This window comes from Notamacropus eugenii, chromosome 1 (assembly GCF_028372415.1).
Source record: "Notamacropus eugenii isolate mMacEug1 chromosome 1, mMacEug1.pri_v2, whole genome shotgun sequence".
In the NCBI taxonomy this organism is placed as follows: Eukaryota; Metazoa; Chordata; class Mammalia; order Diprotodontia; family Macropodidae; genus Notamacropus; species Notamacropus eugenii.
The window spans coordinates 498,017,527-498,036,738 of record NC_092872.1 but is presented as its reverse complement, the minus strand read 5'-3'; the positions used below and the strand labels follow the sequence as shown (position 1 = coordinate 498,036,738).

Genomic DNA, 19,212 nt, shown 5'->3' with positions numbered 1-19,212 from the left:
GGGTTCACATTTCACAAAAGAATCACTGGGTGTGCCTAACCTTCTTAATAACTCATGATTATATTAACTGGGGGATTGTGGAGGGTGGAGAAGTACATCCCACCCCTTCCTTAAACATTTCTTTTCAAATCTATTTCCAGTTCTCTTTATCTGTATCCTGCTTGTTGTGTTGCAATCCTTGGTTGTGTTGCAACCAAGAAAGGCCTCATGCAGAAGGTAGGATTTGTGGTGAGTTATGAAGGAAGCCAAGAGGCAAAGATGAGGAGGGAAGATCCTTTCAGGCATAGAGCACAACCATGAAAAAGCACAGAGCTAAAGAGTTAGAGAGTCCTCTGCAGGAACAACAAGAAAGTCAATTTTGCAGGAAGGGGAGTAAAGTATGAGGCAACTCAATGTCCAGAAAGGTGTTCTGTAGGAGGCTGATGGCCATACATACTGGCATAGAAAACACCTATAATGGTTGACATACAAAATATTACAACTGAGGATCATTGTGCTCCTGATACTGATGTGACTGTAGCTTGTAAGGAATAGATATAGCTATGACGGATGTCACTACATTTTGTAAGGAAATAGGTATAATCATGTTCCAGGGACTAATGATCTGAGAAAGATAATTCTATCTTATTACAAAATTTACACTGTTCCAGATAGAAGGCATCTTGGAACAGAGAATCAGGTCTCAGTCTTCCCATCTGTAAAATGAGAGATTTGGGAAAAAGAGCATCTCTAAAGCTTCTTCCATCTCTAACACTTATTCTAATAATTTCATCCTGGGAAGTTGCCCTTTTGGCCTCCCTTATTGAAAGGGCTGACTCCAAGTTTCAATCCATGTATCCCAGGCCTCCTCATTTAATCATCATGTCTGGAATCTGACCTATCCCATAAAAGCAAGATCTTATGGAAAATGTGTCCCAGCATGACAGACATATTCATTTTATTGCCTGCTGGGCTCCAATCTGATCCTCCACTTTGGTGATAAGACCTAAGATCTCAGAATTGTGCAATAGATAATTGCTAGGCTCTGCTCCCAATGGGCAGTGATAAACTACTAATCACAAGAGGCTTCTCTCCCCCAGAGGAAGTACATACCAGAGGCAGCTCTCCTCACCAGGCTCCAGTCAATATTTTTAAAATTCTCTGGGTTACAATAAACCTACTCTATACATCACATTTCTCTACTTCCTTTCTGCCCAATGGAGAAGATTTCCTCTTAAGTTTTCCCAAAGGGACAAAGGAGATAGCTTTCCCAAAGGAGATAGCTCAGGTCATCATCTTGCATTCCTATGCATGAGGGAGGTAATATGGTGTAATGGAGTGAGCATTATTCTAATGGCTGTTCAGCTGCTGACTCTCCCCGTGACCTCTGGCAAGACAGTTAATCTTGAGGGTTAGTTTCTTCACTTGTAAAATGGGGATCACAACAGCTTACAAAATTGATTTAGAGGTGCTTCAAAGCATTATACAAATGTATAATATAATATACATTATGTATATATTTATAAATTATATATAATATATTATGTATGAAATTATAAATTATATATAATATGTGTATACTATATATGAATATAAAGAGTATAAGCTCTTTGCAAGTAGGGATTATTTCATCCTTGGTCCTTGTATCTCACAGTCACTGACACCTACCAAGCACTTAATAAGTACTTGTTGCTTGATACTGCAATGATACTAGACTTCCTGGGAGATAACTCTGTTTTCTGTCCCCCTCCCCAAAAAAGGGGAATCATTTTTTAAAAATCATTATCATTGTTTTCTTCTACCAATTTTTTTTTTCCTGTGGCAAACATTTGTTAAACTCCTACTATGTGTCAGGCACTTTGCAAAGTGCTTTGGCTACAAAGAAAGGCAAAAACTCATCCCTGTTCTCAAGAAGTTCAGTTTCTGAGAAAGCCAATAAATAGTATAAACAAGAAGATGGGAGTGTGCCTGAACCTTGGTTTCCCTAGCTAAAAAAATGTTAGAATTAGTATTACTTCCCTCACAGGAAGAAATAACTTGTCCTGTATAAATGTAAATGTTAACTATCATTATTATTGCTGGAAAAAAAATAAACCCAGCTATTTTCAAATCCTTTAAATGATTGCTTTAGTTGTATCCAATTGCATAAAATAATGTCCTAATAATAAATCCTACTTCTCTGGACATCCAAGTCCAACAAAAGCTACAATTAGTTAACTTTATTAGCCCAAGCCTACTTGAAAATAATACTGCGTTTCTTTGAAAATAGTTTGCAATGCAGACCTGTCACCAATTTAGACAGGTCTTACTCTAATTAGTCTGAATGAATCAAGCCAGACTAAAATTTGCATGTAAATCACAGAATGCCTCTAACTCCTTGAAGGCAGTACCACGTTTGCCTTTGTATCTCCCACAGTGCCTAGCACAGAACTTTCCACACAGCAGGCATGCTCAATAAACATTTGCTGAATTGAACAGAATCCCCAGCCACCCTTCTTTCCCATGCTTCTAGCCTCACTGCTTAGAAGACAGCTCAATAATCAGACTCATCTAGCCTTAGCTTCAGCCCTGGGAAGATGTTTCTCAGGCTGGTTAGCTGGCAGAGCCTGGGACGTGCAGGGGGGGAGGGAAAAGCGTAGGAACTGGACCAGCCCTGAAGGCACCACAGATTGTTTTCCCATCTAACTCTGAGTATGATCTAAAGCCACAGAACAAAGTGTTTTTTCAGCAGCTCCAGGGACATATCCCACCTAGGGCAACTAGCTTCCAACTAAGTAAAGGATATAGGGGATGGAAAATGGCAATTACAAGAATTGTGTGTTCATCCTTTGTTGCCAAAGAAGACCATGCCATCGGAGAAATAATGACATGACTTGCACTTGACTTTGTTTTGAGGGAGGGAGGGCTGTGCAGGTCACCAGCCTCACTTCTCCTCCAGAGCCATCTGAATGCAGTGACCAGATATTCCTCAGGATGACTGGAGATGACCCAGGATGAGGCAATTGGGGTTAAGTGACTTGCCCAAGGTCACACAGCTAGTGAGTGTCAAATGTCTGAAGTGAGATTTGAACTCAGGTCCTCCTGACTCCTGCACTGGTGATCTATCCACTGCACCACCTAGCTGCCCCAATTACAAGAATTGTCTGAGGTAGGAAGGAAAGAAGAGGAACTGCTTATCACTGAATAACAAAATTTCCAAGTTGGAAGGGGCCTTTGAGGCCATCTCATCCAAGGTACTCCCTAACAAAGAGTAGCCTCTAGAACATCCCTGACAAATGGTTATCCAGCATCGTTTGAAGGCTGTATAAATATAAACTAACACTATTATTAACGGAAGAAAAAAAGTTATTTTCAAATTCTGTAAATGACTATATTAGCAATACCCAAGTGTATAAAATAATATCCTAATAATAAATCCTACCTAACTGGACATCAAAATCCAACAAAAGCTACAATTAGACAACTTTATTAGTCCATAACTACTTGAACATAATACAGCATTTCTTTGAAAATAATTTGTAATCCCAACCTTCACTAATCTAAACAAGTTTTAATAGAGTCTATGTCAGTCAAACGGTAGAAGGAAAGTTGTTCTTCATTTTTTTTTTTTAAGTTCTGCAATAGGTGTGAAATCATCATAAGGTTATAGACTTAGATCTCCCTCTCACTGCCACTTCTGATGGTCCGTTCCACTTCTAAGTAGCTCTAAGGATTAGGATCATTGATGTGAAGTCAGAAGTAATCTCATAGGCCATTGGTCCAGTCCCCTCTTTTTACAGATGAGGAAATGGAAAGGTTAAGGACCTTCCCTGAGGTCAGTCACTCAAGTGACCAGAACAAGAGACAGCATCTGAACTCAGGTCCTTGGACTTCAGAGTCAGCACTCTCCACTGTACACTTAGAAAGTTTATCCTTACTCAAGTGCCTAAGTCTAGCTTTCTTTAATTTCTACCCACAGTTTGGCCCTCTGGGGCCAAGCAGAATAAGTTATCAACCTTTACTTGCTGGGAGCTGAGAACAGCTGTGTATATCTGGCTGCTGGCATAGGCTGACCAAAAAACCAAAAACAAACAAACAAACAAAAAACCTGGCCCTGTAGTTCTCCATGTGTGATTTCAGTAAGCAGGTGACAGGCAAACTGGAGCACTGATTCACCCATTATATTTTCATTAAGGGGTAGCAGATGGCATTTGGGGCCACAGTTCCCATATCATTTTACTAGGCAGCAGAGCAGGAAGGCTAGTACATCAATCACAAATTTTAATTCACCTAGAGAGAAGGTAAGAGGGGTGACAGAGGTTGTCAGGGTGAAGTGGGGGGTGAGGCAGAGAGAGTAGGCAGGGATTATAAAATATAACATTCAAATCAAGACCTCATTCTCATCTTGGAATGAAATCTGGCACTTGAGTTTCTCTGCCCAGCAACACAGCTGTATATGATGCCCTATTCCTGAAGCAGCTGTCTTGAAGTCCAGTAGCAAACACCAGAGGAATGACCCCTACGCCCAGGTACCAGCACAACCAACAGACTAACTCACAAAGGCACTTTCTTTGTCAGAAGGTTTCAAAGTTATTAGTCCTACAACAAACCAACTAATTAAAACCCACAGACCGAAAAGGAGAAGGAATAAGTAAACTTTTACTAGGATTGTAGCAATTTTTTGCACATGGCTAGGAAATCTGGGTCATCCAGACATCTCCATCTGATGGGCCACATTACCTCACTAAGGGAATGGAGCTACAGCTCCCCTGTTGGAGGATGCTTCTGGAGATTAAGGATCTCAGTACAGGGAGAAACAGTCCTAGAATAAAAAGTACCATCCTTACTTAAAGTGTTCAGACTTCTTTAAATTAAAGTAGATTTGTAGGTTTTGTGAAGGGAAGGTAGAGTCAAGAAAAACTGGGTTCAAATCCTGTCCTAGTCACCAATTTCATGACTCCAGGAAAGTCACTTGACTTCTTTGGACCTCAGTTTCCTTGTCTATAAAATTAGGAGGTTCTGATTCAGTGGCCTCTAAGGTCCATTCCTGTTTTAAATCTATAATCTTATGATGATTTAACATCTATTGAAGAGCTTTAAAAAAAAAAAAAAGAACTGTGACCTTCATTCTACCCTTTGACTGACAATAACTCAGTTAAGCCTGGTATTTGCATTCTGGAACAAAGGGTTGGCAGCGAGTGTCAGGTTCTAGTCTGTTTGAAAGGACTCAACCTGACTAGCTGTTTTTAATAGAAACACAGATGCTAAACCCCACTCTACTTGTCTCTGGGTGTGCTCTCCCAGGGTCACAGAACATGATTGGCTTCTCCCCTGGTGCTCTGCCAATCTCCCCCAGCAATCAGTATTGATGGAAACCAAAACATGCACAGGGAAAGCCTGGGAAATGTAGCTAAAGAGGGCGGCAGAGGCAAGGGGGAGAAAGGGGGTGTTAGGGCAAGGCAAGCTTCCTCTCAGATTGGGGTTATTTGAAGTTGGTCTGAAAGGGAAACTACTATTTCACAGGTTGATAGAAATGGAGTCCAAGAGCAAAACCAGTTGATGCTTTCTTGCCCCCACCTTGCTGGATTAGGAGCTAAGCAGACAAGTTTTGGCTACAAGAAAGGCTGAGCAGAGGCATAGATCGCTGGTACACTGGAATACAAAACAGCAATCTGATGACCAACAGAGACTATGGCAGGAAGGTCTAAGCTTGTTAGAGAGGTCAAAATCATTTATTTTATTGACCTGGAAGATTATCAGCCAACATTGGCTCCTCACCCACTGCTTCCATGGCTGAACAAGTTACAACAACAGCATTAACATGAGGCAATAAGTACGTGATCCCTAAATGAAGGCCCAGATTAAATTAGAAACTGGGTAGAAATGACAAAGTCATTTCAGACTGAGTTAGTGGGAGAGAAATGGATTTATAAAAGATGCTGCCCAAACCCCAAGTGAAATTGAGGTAGAGAATTCTTCTATTACATTGCATGATTGAGGTAGAAAAAGCACTGGCCTGGGGCTCATGGAGCCTGGGATTGAAGCCTAACTCTGGCACTGACTGGTAGTACAATCACTGGCAAGTTGCTGCCCCTCTCCAGGCCCCTGTTTAGCTATAAAGAGAGGGGTTTCAATTAGATTATCTCTAAAGTCTCTTCTACCTCTAAGATCTTATGGCTCTGTGATTAAATTCTTCCAAATTCAAAGACATAACTTTCTTGTTTGGACCCTGGATCCCTGTAAAAGTTAAAAATTAAGTCTCCACAGAAATGCTTAAAATGATAAAAATATTACTGCCCCCGTGTGCTTGCACATGCCAGTGGTGCATATTTGTATATGCATGTGCATGCTATGATGATGTTTAATTCCGAGTTACTACAGGTTCAAGTGTGATAGGCAGCATGGAGAGAGAACCATTATCAGAGCCGTGAAGACCTGAGTTCAAATCCCATTTTTGAACCATATTGGCTATATAATCCTGAGCAAGTCACTTAATGTCTTAGTGTCCACAGGTAATACGGTTACAAGAGTAGCTACCTAACAAAAATAAATGAAATTCCTGTCAAGTGTGGTCCTGAGACTCATGCACAATTCTTCAAAGTCAATTGCCCCCCAAAAAAATCATTTGCCATCTTAAGGATCTGGAGTCTGATTGCACATAAATTGAATAATGTGATTTATCCTGGAGGGGCTTAACATACCACATGTGGTTATGTGCTTATGCACACACACCCAACCGCTGAACCCAAGCCTTTTTCTTTTTCTTTCCTTTGGAGATGGACCATGTCTCCGATTTCCTACGCCCCCTTTCAGAAAATGTAGCTCACAAATCTTGTCCATATTATCCAACAAAGCAAAAGCCCCAGCACTAATATTGATATAGCATTATTTAACAGGTTTTCTGTCTCTCTTCTGTCATACTGCATAAATTATCTTATTAATTTTCCTAAAAACACACTTTTCATTATATCACTTCCCCAATCAACAACTTCCAATGGCTCCAAATTGCCTACATATTAAAGTTCAGACACCTTAGCCTAGCCTTCAAGGTCCTTTATAATCTGACTTGGATCTACTTTATATGTAACTGCTCCCTTGAATCCAGGTAATAATTTGCAATAATTTCACCTAGGGCAAGTGGCAGGGTAGGGAGAAAGTTGTGGATGGGAATACGAAGAGGATCATGTGGTGTATAACCCGGAGGAAGTAAGCCCAATGCAGGGGACAGAGATGTGGCCAGTGGGAAAAAGAAGCATATCTCAAGATACCCTAATACTGACACTTTGCTGAAAGCATAACTACTGAGAGGAAAAAATATGCCACCATCACAGAGAAGGATGGTTGGTAGAGGAAGGTGGATGAGATGATGATGCAGAGGATGGATCACAAGAAGGGAAGAAAGGAACCCTAGGAAGATGCTGTTGACACCCTCCATGTCTCTGTATAACACGAACAGTCTGTTTCAGCCAGGCCAGTCCCCTCTCTTGTGTTCAACACAAATCATGTTCAATACCAATTTAATTCTTCTGTTCACACTATTTTTCCCCCTTTTGGAATATTCTCTTATCACCTACCATAAGATGTGGAGAAAAGATACAATTCCTCTTTCTTGAATACTACTCTTAACCACTACCTCTGCTCAGACATAATAGGTAATACTGAATAGGGTGAATTTTTCTGGTCTTATATGTAATGTTTGTCTCTCAGGGCTAGGAATAATATGGCTGAGAAATTGGGTGACTGGCACTGTTTGGGGCATGTATCTTTCTATCCTTTTTTTGTGTTTGCCAACTATTATTTAAAGCACAGCAAACCAAAAAATGTACAGATTTAGATTCAGGTATCTAGTCTATGGTTCTAGTCATTGATAGCTGGGCAAATGTGAGTCCCCCAGGTAGCACTTACTCATTCTTTTTTTTTTTTAATGTTTTATTATTTTTTTATTTTCAGTGTTCTACAATCACTACCATATAACTTAGAATTTTATATAGGTTCTACACATACATTCCTATTAAATACATTTTCACCATAGTCATGTTGCATAGAAGAATTAAAATGAATGGGAGAAATCATGTAACAAACCAAAACATAATACAAAGGAAGATGATCTGCTACATTCTGTGATTGAATTCCATAGTTCTTTCTCTGGATGTAGAAGGCATTTTACCTTAAAAGACCATTGGGAATTTTTTAGGCCCTTGCATTGCTATGAAGGACTAAGTCTACCAGAAAAATTCCTCACACACCGTGGTTGTTGCTGTGTACAAAGTTCTCCTGGCTCTGCTCCTTTAGCTCACCATCAGATCATTTGAGTCTTTCCAGGGCTCTCTGAAGTCTTCCTATTTATCATTTCTTATAGCACAATAGTATTCCATTACATTCATATACCATAATTTATTCAGCCATTTCCCAACTGATGGGCATCCCTTTGATTTCCAGTTTTTGGCCACCACAAAGAGTGCTGCTATAAATATTTTGTACATGTGGGACCCTTCCCCATTTTTATGATCTCTTGGGGATACAGTCACTTACTCATTCTTGTGATATACACCCTACACCCTTTCTCCAGTTCCTGTTTCCTGAGCTCTCCAATAATGTCTCAAGAATCAGAACATCCTAGGACAATTTTGCCTTTAGTGCAGAGCTGAGGGCTACCTGTATGGTCAGCAAGTATAAGAAGTAAGACATCAGAGTATTACCCTGATAAAGAAGGCAAATCACCCAAACTTGACAAATGTGGGAGAAAAGCAATCTGGGTCATCTACTTACCCTAATCAAATTCTTGAGACAACTGTTTTTCTCTTTTTCTTTTGCCTAAACTAATCCACAGTGCTGGTGTCAGAGGAGTCTCCTAATACAAAACAAACCTGATGCTCCAGTATTCATTTTTTATGTTTTCTACTGATCCCTTCTATCCAATATCCTTTCCTACACAACAGAATAAGCTAAGCCAGATTGTCTCAAGGATCACCAGCAGCACAAACAAACACGGTACGGAAGATGCACCCCATTAGCAATAGACATGTACTTGAAAAAAGGTGTGTGCAAATTTTATTTTATAAATTAAACCCTATTTTATACATTCTAAGGGAACTCACTATTGAGCATAGAGACTCTGTGGGGCAACAGAGAGAGTGCTGGGCTTGGATCTTAGATTTCTAGCTAGTGTGGGGGCCTCAGGTATCATCTAGGCCAGTTTTCTTCTTAAAATAATCTTAGTAACTTTTCTTTGTAATAAGATTATATAATAGGATTTGTTGAAACAAGATGGATATAATAAGCATCAAATGAGATAATAGTTGTAAGGTACTTAGCACAGTGCCTGGCGTATAAGAGGGGTTTAATAAATGCTTATTCTATCCATGCATCCATAACGGGAGTTTCTGGGATAAGATCTATCAGTAACAATGACACAAAACCTTGAGACTTCACTATCTTCTTCTCCCTCCTGTTCTTTGGTGGAAAGATATTATTATAAACAATCGTAATGATAGATAGTATTCATGGAGTGCTTTAAAGCTCAAAAAGTGCTTTGCATATGGTATCTCACAATACTGAGAGGCAGGTGCTATTAGGATCCCAATTTGCAGATGAAGAAATTGAAGTTGAGAGAAGTGAACCTGCCCAGGATCACAGAGCCAATGTCTGAGGCAAGATTTGAACTCAGGTCTTCCTGACTCCCAGTCCAGTCCAACATAGGCATAGTCTTATTGTTTTGCTCATTTTAAAAAGCAGTTAGGCATACTGTATATAAGACCTGAGTTCAAACTCGGTCTTAGACACTAACTATATGACCCTGGGCAAGTGATTCTAACCTCTGCCTGCCTCAGTTTCCCCAGCTGTAGAATGGGGATGGTAATAATAGCCCCTAGCTCTCAGGGTTGTGTGAGGATCAAATGAGATAATAATGTAAAGCACATAGCAAAGTGCCTAACACACAGTAAGTGCTTTAATAAATGTTTGTTTCCTTCCTTCATTATAAGAATACTTATTTAAGACAAAACTGTGCCTGACCTCCTGGAGACTTCAATCATAATCCTATTGCATCCCAGAACCAAAGTTGTATCCTTGATAAATCTACCATTTCCTCCTCTGATATCCAGGACAACATAGGCACTGGGCTACTAGAATGACAACCAGAGCCATGTCAGTCCAGCAGTTGTAGAAGGGTGGACAGCCAACACTACATTTCCATCATGCCCAAGGTCAGTTACTCAGAACCTCTCTCCAAATCACATTTCACTATCTTACCTTTGATTAAGTAGAGGAAGGGGCTTTTAAAAATACATTCATTTGTTTATTTTTGTAAAGTAGCATTTTTCTTCAATTACATGTGAAGATAGTTTTCAACATTCCTTTTTTACAAGATTTTGAGTTCCACATTTTTCTCCCTCCCTTCCTTCCAGTCCTGCTCCCCAAGAGGGCAAGCAATCTGATATAGGTCATACATGTGCAATCATGTAAATATATTTCCACATTAGTCATGTTGGAAAAGAAAAAATAGAACAAATGGGGAAAGCCACCAAAAAAAAAAAGTGAAAATAGTCTGCTTTGATCTGCATTCAGACTCCATAGTTCTTTCTCTGGCTGTGGATAGCATTTTCCATCATGAGTCTTTTGGAATTGTCTTCAGTCATATTTCTGAGAAGAGCTAAGTCAATCATAGTTGATCATCACACAATATTACTGTTACTGGTTCTGCTCATTTTACTCAGAATCAGTTCATGTAAGTCTTTCCAGGTTTTTCTGAAATTTGCCTGCTCATCATTTCTTATAGCACAATAGTATTACATTGCATTCATATACCACAACTTGTTCAACGATTACCCAATTGATGGGCATCCCCTTAATTTCCAGTTCTTTGCTACCACAAAAAAAAAAAAAGAGTTGCTACAAATATTTTTGTACAAATAGGTCCTTTTCTCTTCTTTATTATCTCTCTGGGATGCCGACCTAATGGTGGTATTGCCAGATCAAAGGGTATATACATAATTTGACTGTCCTTTGGGCATAGTGAAGAGGGGGCTTTGAAAGCCTTTGCTAAGTGCCCCCCTCCTCTTCCATTAGCAGATCCATTACTTGTAAGGAGCTGAAAAATTCTGTTACAATAGTCATAAACAGTATTATTGTTAATAATGATAATAATCGAGATAGCAAAATGAGATCTTGGCAGCCAAATGGATCTCAGTTGGGGGCAGGGGAAGGGGGATGGTGAAAGAAGATGAATTCATGTGGGAAATCCTTTGGAATCACTGTATATTCCCCCATCCCCCATCCTGACTGCTTTTAAGAAGGTCTCCCTGCTGAATATATGTATTGTTAAGTAGCACTCTAAGGTTGTTTCAGTCCAAAAAGAAAGCTTATTTTCTATTACAAGCTTTAATGCCAAATAACTGATCCATGCATTTAAAGGCTCTCTCTCCCCTTGGGGAATCATACATTTAGAAGCCACCTCATTAGACAAAGAGGGCTTTCCATTATGGATTTTAGATAAATAATAAACATGCATCGAGCCTGAGTTTATTATTAAAAGGAGACTCAAATAATTTGTGTTATGTGAGCAAGCCCAGCTTCTGCACAAGGCAAATAACAGATGAATGTTGAGGCAGATTCCCTCCCCTGTGAAATGGAGAAAAGCCATAACTTTTATAGCATCTGAGAACATTGGAACTAGAAGGGAGTTTAGGGATCACTAAAGTCCAATAAATCAATAAGCAAGCATTTATTCAATTTCTACTATGTGCTATGCAGAATACAAAGGAAAAAGTGAAATAATCCCTTCCTTCAAGGAGCTTACCTTCTTCTAAGGGGAGACATCATATACAAAGGTATACACAACATAGATAGTCATTTGCAGGGGATTGGGGAGATCAATAGAAGTCTTCTATTGAAGGTGTAACCCTTTAGGTAAATATTGAGGAAGATAAGCGGTTCTAAGATAGTGACTCTAAAAGGCAGAGGAGAGGAATACATTGCAGATATGGGACCAGAACATCTAGGCCAGACCAAACTCTTCACTCCACAAATGAAGAGACTGAAGCAGTAGTGGAGACAAGGAAAGTATCACAGAGTGGGTAAGAACACAGTATGGAGTCAAGAAGAACATAGAATGGAGAAGGGCATTGATGTAGTGAATAGGAAGGTTTGGTTTATTCTGTCGATTGCCTTGCCCATGGACCACATGTACCCTGAAGTCTCTCCTGGCTCTGCCACAATGAAAGCCCAGAGTCTAGGGCTCTTTCCAACTGTCACACTGACTTTTCAAAAGGCATGTGTTTATTTAGCACCTCATTGTAAAGAAGTAAGGTGACCTAGCCAGAGTCATCCAGATGCTAAGTGGCAAAGCCAAGATTCCGAGCCTGCTGTGTGCTCTCTGAGAATTGTGCTGGCCTGACCTTTCCCCAATGAGGTCTCACAATCAAAAGTGTGCACAGAGAAACCAAACAAGCTTCCAAGGTCAAAACAAAACAGAAACAATGGGTACAGAATCAACAACATACACTAATTAAGGACCTGATACAATGGCATAATTAATGTGCTTTCATGTTGGAGGGGCCAGGAATGAAACTAAAGAAAATCAGTTATATACACATACTAAGGGGTTTTGTTGCTCAGTCATCCATTGTGTCCAACTCTTCATGACTCCACTCAGGGTTTTCTTGGCAAAGACATTGAAGTGGTTTAACATTTCCTTCTCCAATTCATTTTATAGATGAGGAAGTTGAGTCAAACAGGGTTAAGTGACTTGCCCTGGGTCACATAGCTAGTAAAGTGTGTCTGAGGCCAGATTTGAACTTGGGTCTTTCTGACTCCAGGTCTGGCACTGTATCCACTGAACCACCTAGAAGCCCTTATATATTAAAGAGTAGGCTGGGCATCAAATACCTTTTCTTGGAAAAGTCATCTACCAAAACCTAATCAAATTTAAATAAATTGGCCTCTTTGTGGAGATGCAGACACTGGCTATCAGTACCCCAATGGTCTAAAAGAATTAACACAACCTATCTATTTTACTCCTTACAGCCTATTCTCATAAGCATAAGGATGAATAATATTGTCTATAATAATGATGATCATAATGATAATTACACTTCACATTTGTTAGCTTTTATAGTTTAAGAAATAATTTCTTCAGGACAATCTTGAAAGGCAGATATGTACAAATACTTCTAATTGTTCTGCTTTTCTGAAGTCTCTTCCCTCTCCAATCCATCCCCCAAGGGCTGTCAAAATTAAGGTCTCATCATGTCAGTCCCCTGTTCAAATAACTCCAGTAGTCCCTACTGCCTGTAGGATAAAACATAAACTTTTGGTTTTTTGTTGGTCCGTAAAGACCCTTCATAATCTGGCTGGTCTACCATTCCAGGTTTGTTGCATATTACAGTTCCCTTCACACCCTCTATATTCTATCTAAACTGGCTTATCTGCCACTCCTCATCCTTGATAATCCATCTCTGTGCCTTTACAGGGACTGTCTGCCTCTTTTCTGTCCCCCACCCCAATGCCCAGAATTCACTCCCTCCTTTTTGCCTCTTAGAATTCTTGGCTTCCTTAGAGGTTTAGTTCAAATGCCACTTTCTTCAGGAGACCTTTCCTGAGCCCTACGTGGTTGGTATTCCACATCCCAGACTCCCCTTATCGCTTTGTTTTTACTGTATATTTACTGAACTATGTATATGTTGTTCCACAGCAACAGGATGGAAGCATTTTGAGGGAGAGATTGCTTTGTTTTTGCCTCGGCATCCACTGTGGTTAGCATAATACATGGCACATAACAGGCACTTAATAAATGATCCATTGATATTATTCTCACTTTATGGATACAAGACAATCTCTAAAAGGCTAAGCAATTTCTACCTCTTCAAGACTAATCAACAGTCAGCATTGGAACTCAGGTCTAGCTCATAGTCTAGCACTATGTAGGACAGCTCTTCCTATATTACCATCCCATTAGTCTGCCATTGTTTAGAATGTATAGTTATGGAAGACGATTAAGGAAATTTTCAGCTTTCAGAGGACGTTAAGGGGAGCCAGGCATAAAACAATCCACATTAGGAATAATTGAATACGGCAAATTTAGGGAACTCTATCAAACCTGATATCTTGTTACCTACCTCCACCCCCAAAACTACTGCAGCCTAACCCTTAACCTCTCAGTGGTCCCTTAGATTTTACTGTGGACCCTGCTTCTGCTCTAAGTATAGTCTATTGCCTCTGGCCTGTCAACTCTGTGATTTGTATTGCTGGTATCCACACAAAAATTTGCCCCTACCATTACAAGGAGTTTCTCAGATTTGATGCCCCTTCCATTCCCCAAATGAAGGAGACTTCTAGCTTTGGGAGTAGGGAAGGAAATGGCCATCTTATTTCATGTTAGAAATAATAGTAAAGGTTCTGACCACTGAGAGCCCTCTGCTGCAATGAGTTCTATTAAGTTTTATTAAAATGTTTACAAGTCTACACCCTGATTTTTTTTCTTCACCTTGGCACTCTCTTTGAGCCTTTTTTTTTTTTTTTTTTTTTTTTTTACTGTTACAAGTAACGAATGAAAAGACCTAACTAAAAGTTTAAAAAGAACTGCAAGGCAATTTGGGAGATACTTCAAGTTTAGAGCTGATGTTATTGATAAAAAAGGGTCTCCGTGAGGGGTGGGTAGGGGTCTGGGAGAGAGGCTGAGGAAGTCTTTATTCTTGATGCCAATACACTCAATGGATCACAACAAGATAATGAGAATTGCTAACACATATGAAGCCAATGAAACTCCCAACAGAAAGAAGCATTGTAATCCCAGAAGGTGCTGGCAACTGCTTATGACTTTCTTCCAGATTTTCAGTCCCCAGAACCCAACTCAGGGGTGAATTTTAAAATCTTCTCTCCTATGTTTCTTATCTCATCACAGTAACGAAGTAAGAATCCTGGGAAATTTCTAAGTCCATCGCATGCAGCCTGGCTTCAGAATGGCAAAGTTCACACTATTCTTTGGGAAGGAGGCTCCCAAGAAGAAATGCTTGGGGTCTTTGTCTTGTATCTTGGTAACTAGAAAACTCCCACGGTTGTCAAGCAAACTCCTCTCCTTTTTATCCCCCTCCCTCCACCACATCAAATCCCAGTGACCAGAGAGCAGTGGTTGGTGTAAAGCCCTCTTCTCCTTCCCAAAGCAGGATGATGAACCGGTGAATTTAACCGACAGACGGCAATTATCTATTAGAACAATAGCCCATTCAAAGGCAGCCCTGGTGCATTTTCAGTGCACTCTCTGCCCAGCCAGAAAACAACTACCTAGCTACCGCCAGGATCCCAAGGACCCAGTCCACCATCATGAACAGGTAACACAGAAGTGGTGTGTCCAAAGGAAGAGTCTCACCTACTCTTTCAGTGAATTGCAAGTCACACTCTCAGTAACTGAATTATTTCTTTATTAACTCATTGTTTAAAGCCATCTGAAATTAAGGCCAATGACTGACAATTTAAAAATAGATAACCTCAGGTGAGTCAAATTCCTGAGGCCAAATTATTTTAGTTTGCCCCTTTGCTCAATTACTTAATGATTTGGGAGACAGGTAATTCCCAAATCAGTGTCTCTAGTGCTCCCTTGGGACAGTCCAGCACTTACAAGTGCATGCAAGGATATCTCTGTTTACATCCAACTGGCACCTCAAATTCAAAACTTCTAAACTCATTACCACCCAAAGCTATTTATTCATGTATTTATGTGTTTGTTTATTTAAATTCAGACCTCCCTACTTCTGTTAATGGCATCCACTTAGGCTGAAAGCTTTAGCACCTAGAACAAAATAAAGACAAATACTTATTCATAGACTGATTGGAAACCAGACTCCTCTATCTTTCTCGCTCCACTTCTCCCCACAACTAAACAAACATCCACTTACTAAGTTTTCTGCCACAATCCTAGGTCAGGTCTTTATTATATCATGCCAAACTACTGGAATACCTTCCCTTATCTTCCTCCTCCCTCTTCAATCCAAGCTGTGAAGGGTGCCAAACCACCCTTTCTAAAGTATTCTCCATTTTGCCTGCACAATACATCCAAATTCCTTATCTTTGCATTCAGTACCCTCCTAGATCTTCTCCCAAGATATTATAGGATCCAGGAATAGAATAGATCTTAGAGATCACTTAGTTCAACCCCTTCATTTTACAAATGAAGATACTTGCTTCTAGTCACCTGTCCTGAAATCCATAAGAAACTGCACAATTCAGCCCTTCCTAAACAATCATCCCAAAAATCCACCATCACCATGACCCACCTCCGTGCCTTGGCTCAGGCTGTTACCTCCAACTCGATGGTCTTCCCTACTGAAATCCTACCCATCTTTCAGGGAGGGATCAGTTCAAATGTTACCTCCTCTTAGATCACTCCAGCTAAAAATAATCTTTCCTCTGCTCTGCATTACAGTAGTACTCAATTTGTACCACATTCTGTTTTGTATTGCAGATATATATGTGTGTTCAGGGAGGAAATGTAGTGGGGAGAGAGGGTCTTTTCTTTACTCTGACCCTTTACCAAGCCATGTGTTCTTTGAGAATAGGGAAGATATCTTGTTCATCTTTGTATTCCATATGGCTCCCCAGAACAGTGCTTTGCACATAGTAGGTACTCAGCAAATACTTGGTAATGAAATTACATTTTGACGTTAGCATTAAATTGTTTTGAAACTTACAATAAAAAAAAAATCTATTTTTAGAGGCTAGGTGAGTCCTACTGCAGTTCTCTTCCCTCCTTAGAGCTCAAAGTACTTTATTCTATACACTTTTTATTCGGTATTTTATTAGTCTCCGCCTCATGACCTCTCTTTTATTTAATTCTGAAACTGCTCTCTAGTTTTGAATGTGCTTATATCCTAGCTTCCCAACTAGACAAAGTTTTGTGAAGTCGGAAGCAAGAGTTGTATCTTAGTCAATTCTGTATCTTCTAGCCACCACATAGTAGGTCTTCTCTCAATTTTCATCCTCTAATGCTCGTTAAGTGAATAATTGTTGCTGTTTTTTTAAGTATTGATTCTGTCCCTACTTTACATAGTATTTAGAGCTGGAGGGGGCCTTAGAAATCATCCTCAACTATATTTTGATCCAACCCCACCCTCAATCCCATCACACTTCACAAAAAACAAAAAACCCAACTTCCACGAAACATAAGCTGCATAATATGAAGATGGGCCAGCATTTCCATTAAAAACTATGTGCTGCTTTTTTTTTAGATTAAGTCTTTCCCTTCTAAAGCTGAAAAAACAACCATAGTCCCTAGCAGCCACCAAACGTCCAGACAAAAACTGTAATAACAAAGAGAGGACATTTCCTTTTTAAGATGGGAGAAACCCCAGTCTATTAGCAATTGATAAGCCAGGGAACCACCAGATACAAGCCAAGCCCAACAGAGAATCACAAAACAGGGAACCTTTGTTTATCCCAATCTGGGCTGACAGGCCAGCAAATAGAAAGGCAAGTCAGTTCAATTTTGGAAATCAGCATTGTTGAGATTAAGCTATCAAACTCAGTTTCTTTTTAAAAAGCATTCTGTCCACAGATTTCTCAGAGCACTTATTTGACGGAACAAAAAGCCTGTTAAACAGTACACAAGGTTTCATGAGGTAGAGGGGAAAATAATCGTTGAATTAAACGGAATGTCTAAGTTACCGTTAGCTACTTTTAAAGTAGTATGTCTGTCCAACACACCCGGCCTCACAAATACTGGGACGCAAACCCACCCGTTTTCCTTCTCCCTCTCCTTCAATAATACACTCACATATTCGCGAACGCACAGAGACGCAGAGAAACGCAGAGGAACTCTCTCACATAATCCCTCATCTCCTTATAGGTTTGTCTCAGTTGTCTTTCAGGAAGGGGAACATTTCGATTAAGGTCCACTTCCAGTTCTCTCAATCGGATTGTCTAATAAAAAGTGACCCTCCCGATAATGAAATTGGACATGCATATTTGTATGTGTGTGTGTATGCATGGTCCACTGGCAATACACATAGATGGCCCCTATCAATGATACACACAAGGATACACATCCCCTATTCATACTGAAGATTCAAGAAAACCCAATACTTGTTGAGCTATTTATTGTCGGACTTTACTTAACATGAAAACGGAAGGTGCAAAGTTACGAGGACCTTAAATAACGCTCAAACATCACCGACACCAGTCCAAACCCTCAATTCCCTTGGAGCTGAAGGGTCTCTTGCTTCAGGACAGATGGACGGACGGACAGACGGACAGACAGACGGGAGTCCCTGCTTTCTAGTGGGAAAGGATGACAGCATTTTTCTTCCCACCCCGGCCCGAGTCCCCCAACACGCTAACAAAGGGGCTCCCCTTTTTTTCTGTTTGTCCCGGAGGGACTGAGCTTTTGTTGGCCAGGCGGGGTTCCCTGACGCCACTTCCACCTGGCCGCCACCTGTCCCTCCGTCCCCTGCCTTTTTTAGGCAGCTGGGGTACGGCACCACCCTGGCCGCGGAGCCTGAGTCCCAGGGGGGAGCGAAAGTTTGGACAGGAGAGCCCTCTCTAGAAGAGCCGGAGGCAGGGGGCCCTGACTCTCCTTCTCTGGCTGGGGAAGGCTTCTTCGGGAAAAGTGGACAAGGCTACTTACCAGCTGTAAAGTGCAGAGGAAAATCAGCGTGCAGCGGCCAGTGCAGCATCCCATGGTCCCGGCGCGCACAGGGCTGCTCGATTCGGCCCAAGTTCCGATGTGCTACTACTGCTGCTGCTACTGCTGCTGCTGCTGCTGCTGCTGGCCGCCAGCCCCGGCTCAGTGCCTTGGTTCCCGGACCATGCCCCCTTGCCTCCGGCTCCTAGTCGCCTTTCCCTGGCCGCTTGGCCGGACTCCCCAGCGCCCAGAGCCCCCGCCCCCTATCCGCCTCCCCAGCCGTGGCAGCAGCCAGATAACAGCTGCTCCGCCTATTCCCGCTGCTGGGGTGGAGAGCGGAGAGCCGTCCCGCTACAGGGCTTCTCCGCCTGGGTGGGTGGGAGGGGAGTGAAAGGGAGGGAATGGAAGCCAGGGAAAGGACCACTTCTTAAAGGGGCGATGACTCGGAGCTGCTAAAGGTATTATGCGCTGGAGTTTTATCTTAGTGCGTTATTGCAAGGAGTTATGGACTTGCAAATATTCTAGAAGCAGCTTATTCATTCATTCTTCCTTTAAAATAGTTTTTTTTCAACTTTTATTTTGCAGTAAAGTATTATTCCATAATATATATCTATTTTCTTATTATCATCCCAGCTCTGGTCCCT

At 40.9% G+C, this 19,212-nt stretch overlaps 1 protein-coding gene across 2 annotated transcripts in view; it reads right to left on the bottom strand.

The window, feature by feature from the left end:
• Nucleotides 1-18,900, bottom strand: part of NKAIN4 (sodium/potassium transporting ATPase interacting 4) — a 121,195-nt gene extending 102,295 nt beyond the window's left edge. Inside the window, exon 1 of one of the 2 annotated variants that reach the window (XM_072633318.1) lies at nucleotides 18,572-18,900. In XM_072633318.1, coding sequence (XP_072489419.1) covers nucleotides 18,572-18,625 — 54 coding nt within the window. In that variant the 5' untranslated portion in view covers nucleotides 18,626-18,900. The remainder of the gene's footprint in view (nucleotides 1-18,571) is intronic. The other variant, XM_072633319.1, reaches the window with a different exon arrangement.
• Between the last annotated feature and the right edge of the window lie 312 nt (nucleotides 18,901-19,212).